General features: G+C 37.0%; 1 protein-coding gene across 2 annotated transcripts in view; it reads right to left on the bottom strand.

Annotated features, from left to right (window-relative positions):
• Window positions 1-4544: 4544 nt before the first annotated feature.
• Window positions 4545-14828, bottom strand: part of LOC139695255 (uncharacterized) — a 242747-nt gene continuing 232463 nt past the window's right edge. For both annotated transcript variants that reach the window (XM_071593948.1, XM_071593947.1), the window contains exons 3-4: window positions 9782-10087; window positions 4545-4995 (exon numbers count right to left, since the gene is read on the bottom strand). In XM_071593948.1, the coding sequence (XP_071450049.1) occupies window positions 4856-4995; window positions 9782-10087 (446 nt within the window). In that variant the 3' untranslated portion in view covers window positions 4545-4855. The remainder of the gene's footprint in view (window positions 4996-9781; window positions 10088-14828) is intronic.

The raw sequence follows: 14828 nt of genomic DNA, 5'->3' as shown, positions 1-14828 counted from the left end.
ATCAAAGGGTAGAGGCCAGACAAAAGGTAGTCCATCTGTTCCTCAGTGAGACGACTGCTAAGGTGTCTAACCCCAGTCGGGCAGCCAATTCAGTGATGATGTTATGTTAAAAAGAGGTTGATTCAGGAGAAAGGAATAACTATGCAGAGAAAAAATGTTTCTGGATAATAGATTAAGTATAACTTAAACTTGTTTTCTACACCACAGAAGACATAGGTACACATGAAAAATGCAGGAAGATAGAGGAAAATATAAGATCGTCCATACTATGGCTAAGCATATTTTTAATTAAGAATAGCTTGATCAACTCACATGTTTTCCTTGTAGTTGGCTCAAAATTTAATGCCTATGAAGTATAAGTTTAATTTAAGAGATAGAGGAAGGAGGTAGTATAAGAAAATAAAATGTAGAAGAAGTCTGGAGCAAAACGGAGGAAATATTAGGATGAAGCTGAGGAAATATTGAAAGCGATTAAAGGGAGGTGGTGTGGTAGAAGAAATATGGGAATATCTCAATCAAGGAATAAGTAAGCAGTGCATGAAAGAATATGAACAGTAAACATTAGCATTTCCGAGGAGTCAGTATTTTCTGGATAGATAGTGAATATAGGGTACCAGATATTAAGCCTTCTGATAACTTTATTTAAAGTTGAAATGGCATGATTTTATGGTTGTCAAAACTTCATAGGAGCCCAAAAGTAACATATGGAAATGGACTGGCCCCTAACCTAATTATAAAAAATTAGCAATGTCTGTCTCTGCTGAAGTAAAATTTACCCTCTTCAAAGAAATAAAACTACAATAATTGCATCAGTCGATATAAAATACGCATATGAACTAAATTCTTAATTAATCCACAAATTTAATTTAAGCCATAAATACCTCCAAGATACCTGTTCCACCAGCTCGAGTACTTGTCCTTTTTTTTATGTTTAACTTAGCCTTCCACTTTATTGAAAACCTAATAACCTTTTTTGTTTGGATTGATTCTCATCCCATACCTATCACAATTATTTTCTAATGCATTTGATGCATGCTCTTGGCCGACTGCCTAACTAAAACTTGACCATCCACAAATCTATTTGATTTTATAAATTACCCACCAACTTTCATTCCCACCATCCAGCTAATTCCATACCTCTTTTACCATCTCCTCCACATATATGTTCAATAACACGGGTGATTATGGACATTGATGAATTACACATCTTCCTATCACTACCCATTCCAACTCTCCATCCATCATTCACACCTGAGGACTCTCTGGCATGCACAGGTTGCGGATAACTTGGCTATCCCTCCAATCTCCTACTATCTTCTGTATTGGTTCTACTATAGTTGCTCTATTGAATGCCTTCTCAAAATCCTTGAATCAAAAAATACATTCTGTTTATTTATGTACCTCTCTATTAGTAATCTCTTTACTGCTATTATATCACTCGTGCCTCTGCCTGAACCCAAGCTGATCAACCCCAAGTAATCATTTGCCTATTGTCCTCAAATATGGTTCCTTTTCCCTTTTTAGGGACAGGAATTAAGACACCTCTTATGAATACTCTGGACAAATTCCTCCCTAATAAATTCTTTGAATTAGCACATCTATTTCTTCCACGTTTTCCTAAACCATAAATAGTTTAGTGGGAGTTTTATCAATACCCACAACCTTACTTGATTTCAAGTTTCTCAATGTTCCTCTTTTGCAATCAGGTACGCCTGAACCAAAACCATCTATACCCACGTCATATTATCTTAAAATCTAAAGTTGATGACATTATCATTACTACGAAGTACTCTTTCTATTCCTCTAGAGTCTTTCCTCAATTCTTAATATAAATTCTTGGCTAAAATAAAAATATTCTTGGCTCAATTGATAATTTTACCTGTCGTATCTTTGATAGTGTGCATGCATTTTCCCTTCTTACTTCATGATAATGCTTTCGCTTTCCTGTACAATGCACTCATCTTCCAATTCCTCTATAAAATATCCATATCCTTCCGTTGCATCTTCCACACACTTGTTTCCACCTTGTGGTTTTCTGCCTCAGTTTGTCATTTTGTGATAAACCTTCATGTTCATCTACATCTACACAATACCCCGCAAACCACTGCAAGGGTGTGTGGTGGGGGGTGTTAGGTCACCACCCATAAACTAGAATGAAACTACATGCATCACAATATCATTTTACCTCTACACAAATATTAGTTTGTTCATGTACTCGACAAACAACTTGGCACACAAAAGATAGTATTTACATGCAAAAATAGTCAATAACAGAAGTTGTAATACAGGAGTTGTAATAACCTAGAGTCAAAACCTTAACTCTGGCTTGGGAACATATAATTATGTATATGTTCCGACTGTGCATTAATCCGTACTCGAACCTGCGCTCAAGTATTACTGAATCATTCTTAAAAGCCTTTACTCTAACCTAAATTAATAGCAGCAATATTTTTAATATTTAAAAACAGTCACATTCTAGGTGGCTGATAATTATATACATGTATGCTAGACTAAAGGGCACAATCGTTTGAGAGTAAATCAATGCATGCTCATCTCAACGTCCTGTAAAAACAAATAATAGAAAGACCAGGACTATTGCTGATTAAAAGGCACTTTACAAAGGACGAAAAAATCAGTCCACAACCAACATAATCATTAAAGCAGGAGAAGGATAGAGGAGGTGAAGAGGAAAGAAAGGAAAAAAGGGAGAAAGTACTGGGTATGGTGGGGAAGGAGAGGGGATTTTTGGGAGAAATCATAAGGAGGCAGAAGAAAGATAAATTGAGGGCATATTGATTAGCGATGGGATGGTAAAGGCAGTGATAAAAGAGAGAATGTTAGGCAGGAAGGAAAGGGTAGGGATATAATAAGGATGTTGGATGGGATGACGGGAGGAAGGAAGGATAGAGGGATGAAGAGGGACTTGTTGTAGAGTAGGATGTTAGGTTGTGTTTTTTTTGGAGAGACAAAATATTTATTTGGCAGTTGTGTCCTTCCAAAAGCTACCTCAACCAGTAGGTAACCTAATGATAATAATTTAAAAGCAGCCAAACAGCATGGAGTAAGTTTCTGATGTACCCTGGCACTTAACACTGCTGTACTTGCAAGCCCTGACTAAATTAACCAAAGTATCTGTAAACCCTATAATTGATATAACAATAACTTATGACAGTCATCAATTTTCCACCTCCATGCTAGAACTTCTTTGTTTGTTTTTCTTTCCATTCATTTTATTTTTTTCATTCGAATTTTGATAAGCCTACAAAGATAGCAGTTTTATATGTGCTGTTCTGAACAGAAAGAAATTCAAGAGAATGTAGATACAATTCATGATAAGTGAAACAATTTGTATTATATTAAATATCCATCATTTTTGCTGCCTAACATTAATAATTTTTCTTTAATTATTTACTTGCTATCTATACATTTCATATTTTCATTCTGGAAAAGAGATTTTTGAAAGTTACCTGCCTTATTATTTATCTTTTAAATGAAGATTCCCTACCTTACCTATTGAAATTCTATGAGATCAAAAAACAAAAACAAAATTTGTTGTTGTTTAAACAAAATGTTATTATTTTTATGAGCAACTCATAGTTACAAGGTATGCTTTCAGATTTTAGTTGCATGCAAAAAGATATTGTTCAAAAAGGATGCATGTGTTTCTAACTCTCCAACCCTATTGTGACACTATGCCTGTAGCCTATTTTAACTTCTTAAATAGTGGAACTTGCCTCTTTGATGGAAGCAGGTTATTTTATATGCAAAAATATGACCATAGCTGTTGTTTATATTATTTTAGAGGTTAAATTAATTATCATAAATAATAACTATTAAAATTGCTGAGAATTTTTAAACTTAATGAAGTTACCTCAGCAAATGATACTTAGGTCCATGGCTGCTTGTAAATTAATATTGGATATATTCCAAATATGATCAAAATTCATCAGCAAGATAAAAAGTAATAAATCTTTTATAGTATGTTTAAAATCCAAAGATGACCAAATTGATATTAATTAAAGCCATGTAAACATGTGTCATTTGTGAAGCTCTGATTATGGATTCCAATCATTGACTTACCTTCTTAACACACCTAAGTAATTTTCAACTTTCAAGTAGCTACCGATTCTTGTCAACAGTGTTAATTCTGTATTAACTCTCTTTCAGCTGCAGGTCATGCTATTCATATTTAATCTTCACGTGATGTTTCTTTGGTATTCGCAAGGGCGCAGAAGAAGAATGAGTTTGGGAAATCATACTCTCCCTACACTCTCAAGTCTGACAGCAATTTACAGGGATTGCTTTCATTTTCCAACTTTGTAATTTTTTTATCTGATACACTAGGCAACCCCAAAACATGACTGAAAGGATATAGAATGTCAAAGCCCAAATTGCACCACAGATATAACAATGGATATAAGAATTTAAATCACGATATTTGCCATTTACATATTTAATGAAAAATTAAATTAAATGAACATTTGCATATCCTAATAATGAATATAACAATCTAAAAACAATTTTAAATACATAGTTACACATTAAATAGTGAAACTCTCACCAGTTGTACATTTATGTGCACAATAAATAAATTCATGAAAGAACATTAAAGGATGTCCTCACAAAATATTTACAACTGCAATATGTAGGAATTAATATGCAGAGAACTTGGGTGATAACAAGATTAGGTAGGCATTTTCAATCAGTGTAAACACCTTTGCTATATCATAACTGCAAATGGATGAAACTCTGATGCATATCAAAACTGTGGCAGAGTTCTTTTGAAAACTCAAGGAGGAACTACAATACTTGTAACAAGGGAAAAGGTCTGAGAGTCAGTCATTTTATCAGTTCATCATCGTCTCCTAGTCATCCCGAAACGAATGCCTTTGCTGAGGCGACTTCTCTCCAATCCCAGACCCCTGTCCCTTGCAACTGCTGTTAGGATAGACAAAAGCTGACCTGCATTCAGTACTCCCACATCGGAATTTTTGTCTGAAAGAACAAGAAATAGCATATTAAAAGAAAGCATGCATACTAATAACTACTTGCTCTAAATAATAGACATGGAAGGGATCAATGAAACATGTATGAGGAGTTAAACTACGACAAAATATAATGCAACAATTTCAAAGTGCAAAAATCATCCCCTTGACTGGAATTCAAAACTGTACTTTGCTGTTCAGTCCTGCACTTTAGCCAGCTAAGCAACCTATTACACTCTAAATATGACAAAATGCTTTTGAAGATTAGGCAAGATTTTCTTTTAGGTGTCTAAAACAATGCTATTATATTTTACAATACTGCTCATAAATGATATGATTACATTCATATCATCATAATGCTGAATAAATTTCAGTGAAGTACAGTGGTTGATAATATCTTAGCATCATTAATGATTCATTATGAAATTTCATATTCAAGATGAGTGATAAGTTCCTTTTAGATTTTAATTCTATGAAAAGGATAAAAGAAGTTGGGCATAATAACTGTGTCATTGTCATGTAATGTTGAATTTTCAGTACATAAATATTACTATGTATCCTTAGCACCTCTCAAAAATTTTCTACTATGGACTAATTTTGTTTACATTTCCTCCCGCCAATTGATAACTGCCTATCACTCAATGTTTTGTTCTTCCTACTGAGAACTGTGCCTAGAGCTGATGAGCTTATGCCAAAAACATTATATAGCAAAAAACACATATCACTGTGAACATCTTCCACCAAAGTCCACGAAAAATGTATTTATATCCTCTTAAGTGGTAGACTTCAAAGCTGGTACAGCCTGTTCAGGATATCTGCTGACACTCAGTAGCCTGCTGCACAGGTAGGTCTACTCTATCTTAGATAATGGGGTAGGTAATATGTGCATATAGTTACATATATAGAGGGGAGGGATGGAGACTGGTTACCTCATCTCAACCCAGTAAGCGAGTTAGTTTACCTTTGGTTATGTACCCACAACATACATCACCTGACCTCTGACTTACATGCACCCATAAAATTGACACTCTCTACCAACACTTTATTTCCTCTTTTGCATGAAATCATTTTTTGATTAAAGTGAATGGATTCATACCTTATGCTAGACTTGGGTATGATCATGTAGCCAATAGGATTACTGACTGGGGATTACAAGTGTCACATATGATGGTCTCCTAACCTCTCCTGGTTCATTTATGAGGGCACTGACTTTAATCTTGGAGGAAGTGTCAAGAGGCACATACACTGCAAGCCTTGCATCAACACCTTCATTTAATTTATTTTACATCTGATGAAATATATTCAGGTGAAAGAAATAGTTGAATTTTGTATCATATAATAACATTTGTCAGGCTGATGTTTAACCTTTCACATCTTGCATTGAGGAAAAACTAGAAAGATAAGGGTGATTTGATAAATATTTGAATTCTCAGTTATTTAAATTAAAGAGTCAGGTGAAAATTGTCTCTCTTGAAGGCAATAAGATTAGAACCTTACCTAAGATAGGAATATTGTGTCATGGTTTAATAAGAAGTCTCTACAACTGTTAATTCAGACAAGTTGATAAGCAGAAATACTAAAGAAGGCTTTTTATCAGAATTAATGACTATGCATGACTAATTGGACTAGCCCAGACATAAGGAAGTGATTCATCAAAACTTATGCATGGGATTTGCCTTGACAAAGCTGTGAGACATGGATGATAGGAGCAGCACAGAAAGGAAAATTACAGTAGATCAGCTGCAAATGCAGTTCCACTGTAGAATGACGAAAATCAAATGCATTTGCAGAGTAACAAAAGATTAAATACTTTGAAGAGTGAGTGAAGAGAGTAGCCCTGTGGAGGACACAAAGAAGAAGAGGGATTGGACATATCCTTAGGCACAAGAGTTTCTAAGAGTATCGCTGAAGTAAAGATGGAGAGGAGGAAGGATTGTAAAGAGAGAATAATCAGAATGGAAGACACCAGCAGATGTAGCTATAAGGGAAAATAAAAGACTGGCAGGTAACAGGACAGTTTGGAGAGCTGCTTCAAACCTATCCTGGGATTGCCATCACATGATGATGAGAGACTGAGGAGTATCCAGTGAATCCATTAAGTTCTGAAGTCTGTGATGTTCAGAAGCTTGGAAAATACTGCTTTGAGGTAGCAGTGGCACCCATTTCTAAGGTGCAGAGGTGTCATTATCAGGAATAAATTCAGGGTAAGAATATAGGAGGGGGATGTGTTTTCCAAAGTGTAGATACTACTTAGCATGTGTGCACCTGCACAATACTTGTTCATAAACTATTTCTTTATACTTTTATTGTGTACATTAGAGATTTATTAAACATTTATTAATTATGGGTCAACAATTTCATACCGGATTTCAATGAAACTGTAATGAAGTTTAGATGGAAAACTTATGGTATTATTCAATATTGCACAAAGGAAAATGATATATTTGAGTCATGTAAAATCATTTATGATGCAAAAAACATCCAATTTTCCTTCCCCTTTTTGCAATGATGTAAGGAGGGGATTTATTTGATTAAAAGCTCTATTGGGGCGATATTGAGACTTCAAAGTATCTTCTACCACCTAACCCCTACACATTAGAGTGAAGACAATTACAAAAATCCATGCCCTAGATGGAGGAAAATCCTACAAAGCGGGAATTGAACCCACAACCTCTGAGTTGGCAGGCAAGGATGTTACCCTGTCACCACTGGGGCTGACCTGATAGGAGAAAGGGAATGCGAGGAGCAAGTATTAATAACTCAGTTGCTACATACATGGATTCATTAATACTGCTGACTTTCCCAGACCTTTCAGGGAAAATTAAAATTTTTGAGGATTTAAATTCCCACAAGACAAATTTGTGAGGGCGAGAACTGGTAACCAAGTGGTCTCAAATAGTGCAATAATTCAAGTAATAAAATAATTATAAGGTAGTATTATGGCAACTTTATGTTGCAGAAGGATCTCACTTGAGAAATGCATCTGAATGTCTCATTTCCCATTTTGTCATTTTACCCTAAATATTTTGGAAAGGAATAGAAAAGGCATGTTGGAAAGAATGATGGGAGGAAAGAAGTATGTGGAGATGAAGAGGGACTTACTTTTGTGCGGTATGATTGGTGTTTTTGTTAGGAGAGACAATACATGTATTTTTGTATGATTGTATGGGTTGCCCCCATCCAAAATCAACCTTAACCAGTAGAATAGGAATAATAATATTAACAATTTCAATAAATTTAAGTCAATATGTTAGAATATTTTCTTATACAACTCACTGATACTCAGGTATGCTAATATCAACACAAATTTTGACTAAATGAAGTTACTATGGGATGCTTGAGGGATGCTTGTTGCCATGATGGGCACTACATGGGTGGGCGGAGGGGTAAAACTTACACATAACTGGCTCATGGAATAAGCAGGGACATTAGAAATGATAAAATTGAAATTTTTAAGACCAATGAATCTTTATTGGTCATTATATAGCTAAGTCAATGAAAACATACATATGAATATAAATTGGGACCAAATTTTCTTCATTATATCCTTTCAACTTCTGGGTGCAAACCCCGTCAAATATTTCCAATGGTGCTAATGTTTGTGGTAAAAATGGCTTGTGTGAATTAATGCAAAAAGGATGCAATGATTGACAATGGACAAGTATGAAAGAAGTTGGTCAAAACTGATATTTGTACGGGAAAAATGTAAGGATTATAACCTGATATCCTCAATGAAAAACCCCTGCAATAAAATACCCAGGCATGAAGGAGCATGTGCAAAACCTGTGAAGCCTATAAAGATAGAGCTACATATTGTATTATAGGCGAATAGTTACAGATGCATTTTCCATCATATGGTAAAGGATATACATATTCTGGCCGTGAGTTTCGATAGGATTGTTGAGCTGTCAGCCTACTGATCTGTCAGCCACTGGTCAGCCATCTGATGTCCATCCATTCAAGGTATTCTACCAATTTAAAGGTAGGTTTTGGATGATCCCTCAAAACTTTTTACTTCTATATACAATATAAGTTCATCTTTTTGCTATAAATTATTTATATTTTCATTACTTTGTGACTGATGAATTGACTCATGATGGTAGTAATACAATTTATTATATTTCACACTTTATTCATTGAAAAACTACTCCAGTTTTGATATTTTTTCTCTTTTCCTATTACGATATCACTTACGCCTACCTCCATGCTGTCTGAAAAGCCAAGTCTCTTCCTGCTTCTACCCCGCTTACTCAACATTCTCCCCTCTATGTATTGCCTTATCAATATCCCACTACCTTTCAATATTTCCTCCAACCACTTCCTCAGCCTTTTCAGATTTCCCTCTGTAACTTCCTGTCTTTACCTACCCTATTTGAACCTCAGCATTTTTCTTCCACTCTCTTCAACTTATTCACTCAATTCTCCCCACACTCACATCTCAAAAACCCCTTAATCTACACCTACACTTGTCTCCATAGATTAGGTTTCATATCCAATAAGCTCTGCAATTCATTTAAAAGTCTTTACTAGACCTTTCTTCACATCTTTACTTAAGCACCTTTTATTTCAGTATCGCTTCTTAATATCTTGTGTAGTGTACTTTTAAATGATAGTAATGAAGAATGTTTCTAATGGATGACATAAGGTTATTCCACTCCCTATGGGCACTTGTTGCATATGATGATTCAGTGACTGGGAATAAAAAGTTTGTTATTTAATTGCAAATTTGTTCTATGTACTTTGTTGGGACTTAAAAACATTAGATTCTCCTTGAGAGTCACCATGCCCATACTCACCGTTATCGTCATCGTCAGGTCCATCGATGCTTTGGAGGTCAGCGGCGTCGGCCCTGGGACCGTAGGATGTAACCACCCCCAGCGGCAGGACGAAAGGGGCCGAAGGTCGGTAGGGGCCTATGACCGGTGAGGACGAGACTGGGGAGTCGACGCCCCGGAACCTCGCCAGCGGGTGGTACGGCATGGTCAAGTAGGACTGTCGCTTCCGCGCCGCGTACGAGACAGCGGCCGTAGGGTGGCGCTTGACCATGGCCACTCCGCCACCCCTGCCCCGCCACATCGTTCCTCCTCCGCCGACTCCCCCCTCTGCAAAATTCATGCGAGCGAAGTGTACCGTATTAATGACACTACACATATCAAGGTGGGTTTTGGACGGACATACGACACTAAAAACCGTCACATTTCTAAGACATGCCGTACACTAGACAGCCGAACACCTTGTGTTCTGCCTTCCCACTCCGAGGGACACTGCTCGAATTCCAATGATCATAGTTTTTCAGAGATATCCCAAGCCCTACTTGCGGTGTGCTATGTGGAGAGTACTCCATCAGGCGTACTCGACTTAGGATGTCAAAGCTGTGTGACCCCTTGGAGCCTAATAGGCTAATGTTGACGCCAGTTTTCTACTCACCCTTCTCCCATTCTCTGAAAATTCAACCTCAACCGAATTACCCACCTATCCCTGATGGCGCAAAAGATCTTAGCTGTCGGTTGCCTCTCCCAATAATTACCACGAATACAACGTGACACGCTACACCACAATAAACCAATCTTCGATTTCACAAATTTTCTGCCTCCATTTATTACGACCTTTTCTCTTCCTTTCCATACCATGCTTACCCAACGCTCTCCCTCTATCGCAATCTTCAACATTCCATCATTCAGTGTATCCACAATTCTATCTCTGCCTCTTTTGAATTCTCCCAGTCATCTCATCTCCTCCCCCACCGGACCTAGCATTTCCTCATTTGTTTTCCTATCGGTCCATTTCAACTTCTCCATCCTTCTCCACATTTCAAAAGCCTCCAATCTATGCCTATCGTCATTCTTCAATGAATATGTTTCCGCGCGGTACATAACTAAGCTCCATATTAATTCTTCAACGAGGATTTTCTTAACGCCCTTACTAAACGTCCCTCTCATCAACTTCATCCTCCTCGTGAAAGCCTCTTTGCCTAGCACAATTCTTCTCCTTACGTCCCTACTACTTTGACCGTGTTGGTCCAAAACACTTCCGAGATACGGAAACTGTTCTACCTGCTCTAGTCTTTGCCCTCCTATTTTAATGTTTAGCTTAGCCTTTTTCTTTCTAGAAAATCGCATAACCTTTGTTTTATTAATATTGATTCTCATCCCATACCTGTCGCACTGTATTTCCAATTCACCTAGCAATGCTTGATACCCCGTGGCTGACTGACAAACTATAGCTTGGTCATCAGCAAACCTAACTGATTTTACGAATTTCCCGCCCACTTTCATCCCTACCTCCAGGGCTTCCCATGCTTCCTTAATCATTTCCTCTGCATACAGGTTGAACAGCAACGGTGGTAATGGGCAACCCTACCTCACTCCTCTTCCTAACACTACCCATCCGGACTCACCGTCCCCCACTCGCTCCCGAGCAGTCTGATACATATACAGGTGGCGGAGAGGCCCAGTCTACTTCTATTTTCTGCAATAAATTCAGTAAGTCAACACAATTCACTCTATTAAATGTCTTCTCTAAATCTACAAAACAGACGAATTCATCCCGATTATACTCGATGCTCCTCTTTATTAGTGACCTCTTTACTGCCATTGCATCAAGTGTGCCTCTCCTTTTTCTGAACCGAAGCGTATTTTCCGTTCCAAATGTTAGACTTCAAACAAAAAAGAAACTTTGTTTAACTGTTTTAGTTTTTTATTAATTGCATACATTTTCTTTATTGCTCTACAGACCATGGTTTGTTTATTATTTTGGGTAAACCCCATCCTCACTTGGATTTTCATGTATTTTCCCCCGAGATGACCTAGCGGTCCCACTGCAGTCTACTTCTTTGGTAGTCCATCTGATAATCTCTCTAGTCCATGTCAGATGGTCGGTGGGGGAGTACAGGAGGGGACAGTAACAGTCACGTGAAAGGTAAAAGTGTAAAGGTAGAGCAGAGTTGGGGTAGAGGCCTGCTCTTCTCAATCCGAGTAGTCGAACTTGTTAACACGTGCATGAGAATTTCACTTGCATTCTAAACTTGGGCAGAGTCCAGTGAACACGTCCTAACCACAATCAGTCATTGCGTATGACGTCATCCCCACAACCTTTCCTTCTCCCCTGCACTTTTCCCGATCACGTGATGTCTTCGGTCACGGTTAATTTAGCTGAGTTTTCATTCATCCGGCATTTAGTTCCGGTTTTGCGTCGACGTAATGCCAAGTCTGTGGCAGGGCCTGACGTCGATGACCCGCGAGCTGTGTCTTTTGATGAACAAATGACAGACAGCGAGCGCCGGTTTTCGCTTCAGCAGCGCACTGAAGTTGAGTGGTGTGTAACTTTTGCATTGCCACAACGTGCGGCGGCAATCTGCAGTCTGATTGGCTGCGCTGTCTGCGGCGTGACAAACCGAACGCAAGAAAACGTAGCTCACGAACGGGCTGCATAGTTTTGATATTTTAATATGCCTCTTTTACATCAAGAATAAATGATATAATGACACCAAGTCGATATTGTTCACATCTATCAGGTTGATATGAACATTGCTAAGGACGCTATTACTAGATAGATACGACATGATAGTCATTACTCCTACGCCAATCGTATTACTCGATCAGAACGAGCACACCTAAAAATATCGCCTCGTCAATTTCTCCTCGTCACCTCGTTATTTATATTTTATCAACGGCTGATATCAGAAGAAAATCGTACAGCCTTGACCTTTATTATACACCATTCCCGTCAATTTCTTTCTGTTGGCAATAAATGCTCGAATTTCATTACATTAGAATAGCACGTCTAGTTCGTAATTGAAATTATATTATTTATTATTGGCGTAAAAGAAGAGATGTTTATTAAACATGACTTCGAGTGGAGAAAGTTAACGGTCAGCTCGAAAGAGACGTTTAGCTATAATATGTTCCATTCACCGCCATACTCAACACCAACTGATGTCATAACGATAATTTATTGCGGAGATATTTAAGTATTCCCACCTCCACAGTGTGTGGATTTTAAATTAAATTGTTACACAGATTACCACTATTACACTAAAAGAAGTATGGGAAACTAATACGGATATTTAGGAAAAAATTCGTTCGGGAAAATTGTCTATTTTAAGCTAAGTAATCCATGTATATGTAATTCCACACCAAAATATATAAAACAAGCCAAACATTTACGACAATCCGCTGCAAAATCAAAACACCTACAGCAAATTTATACTGATCAATTTAAGAAAACACAATTGTGACTCTTTTTTCAAAATTTTGCTTTAAATTGTATTTATATTAGAATTGGAAATGAAAAGTATTAGCCTTTATTTATAATGGCCCTCAAACGAAGGTTATCTCACGAAGAAAAACAACAGTATTTTCGTAATCATTGTAATGCATTAATATAACTCAAAACAATAAATTGTAAGGGCGCAGTTGAATATTCTTATATTGAGACAAAAAATACTAATATTAGGGAGCGACAACATTTTAAATTTAGAAACTTTCCGCACAGCATCATTGCAACAAGCCTTTTACGATAAATAAAAAGTTTACTAAAAATCATTCTGTTCCTAATTGAGTAGGTAAGTTTCCGAAATGAATCATTTTCCAAATATTTTAGTAACGACTACAAATGTTTCGCCACAATTCCACCCATAACGCACGGTTGAGAGATTCTTATGGATACTAAACGAGCCTTATTAGTATATACGAGGCTAATGCCAAAATTAACATTAAGGTCTAAATTTTTTTTAGATATTGAAAAAAAAGTTTGTTTTCAATATTTTATGCATCATTTTAAAATTTAACATTACTCTATTTTTTACTCGAATATCACTACGGTTGATGTATTTTTGTAGGCACTGGAGCAGTTTTTGTGTGGTCATGTCATACCAACTCGCCGTCATGTGTTTGAGGACCCGTTGGAGCTCAAGTTTCACCTCGCACACGACCATTTCCATCAAGCAGGCCCTTAAAAAAAAACATTTACGAGTTATGGCCTTCTTCTCTCCCAGATATTCTCGCTCAATGTCTTTCATGCTCTCCGCGCATTGTACTTTTTTATTTCTTTTCCCGGCAAGAGTTTCATCGATTTTGCTCTCGAGTGAGAAGCCTCAAAAGTTCCTCCCAAGTACACGATTCTTTAAGAGAAATTGTCTTTGAACTTTGATGCCTTGACATTTTAGAGAAAAACTCCTGTTATCGTGTTTTGAGACCCATTTTAACGCGTATTCTTTGAAAGAGGAGTATGAAAATGTATTTCCTTCTGAAGAAACACCTTAAGCAATTGACAAATCCTTAACTTTTGCACTCCTGGAGCCAAAGCTCACAAGCAATTTAGAGCTCTGATAACAAAACAAAACAGGACCGGCGCGTGTAATAGGATTAGAAGTGTACCATTTCACTTTGCATGACAGAAAGGAAGCATTAAATTGTTTTTATATTTTTTACTTCGTCTTTACTCCCAAAACGTTAATTATTAAAATCGGATTTGCGAAATATAAACATTAAAAGAGCAGTTATGACCATAGTTATAAATATGAAAAAACTCAGGCCAACCCTTTCAAGATACAAAAATAACAATATTTGTTATTTCGGCGTAATTGAGAGGAATCGACTGTCGATTTAATGGAACTAGCATAATACCCATAAAAGTTTTCATTGACCACGAAAAAGGTTTTGAAGAGATAATGACCAAATAAAAACGTTTCACACCGCAACAGTGATCGGGTTCCATAAAGAATTTTATGAGGAACAACAAAGTCTCAGTAATCCGATTCGTACGAACAAATACGAGTCGAGAAAGATTCGAATTCGAACTTCAAGGATAAAATTTCCACTCGTCACGCAGTCAAAAACCTGT

This window comes from Hetaerina americana, unplaced genomic scaffold, assembly GCF_022747635.1.
Source record: "Hetaerina americana unplaced genomic scaffold, ioHetAmer1.1.p SCAF_6, whole genome shotgun sequence".
Lineage (NCBI taxonomy): Eukaryota > Metazoa > Arthropoda > Insecta > Odonata > Calopterygidae > Hetaerina > Hetaerina americana.
The sequence above is the reverse complement of the archived record's forward strand: the minus strand, read 5'-3'. Positions and strand labels throughout refer to the sequence as shown.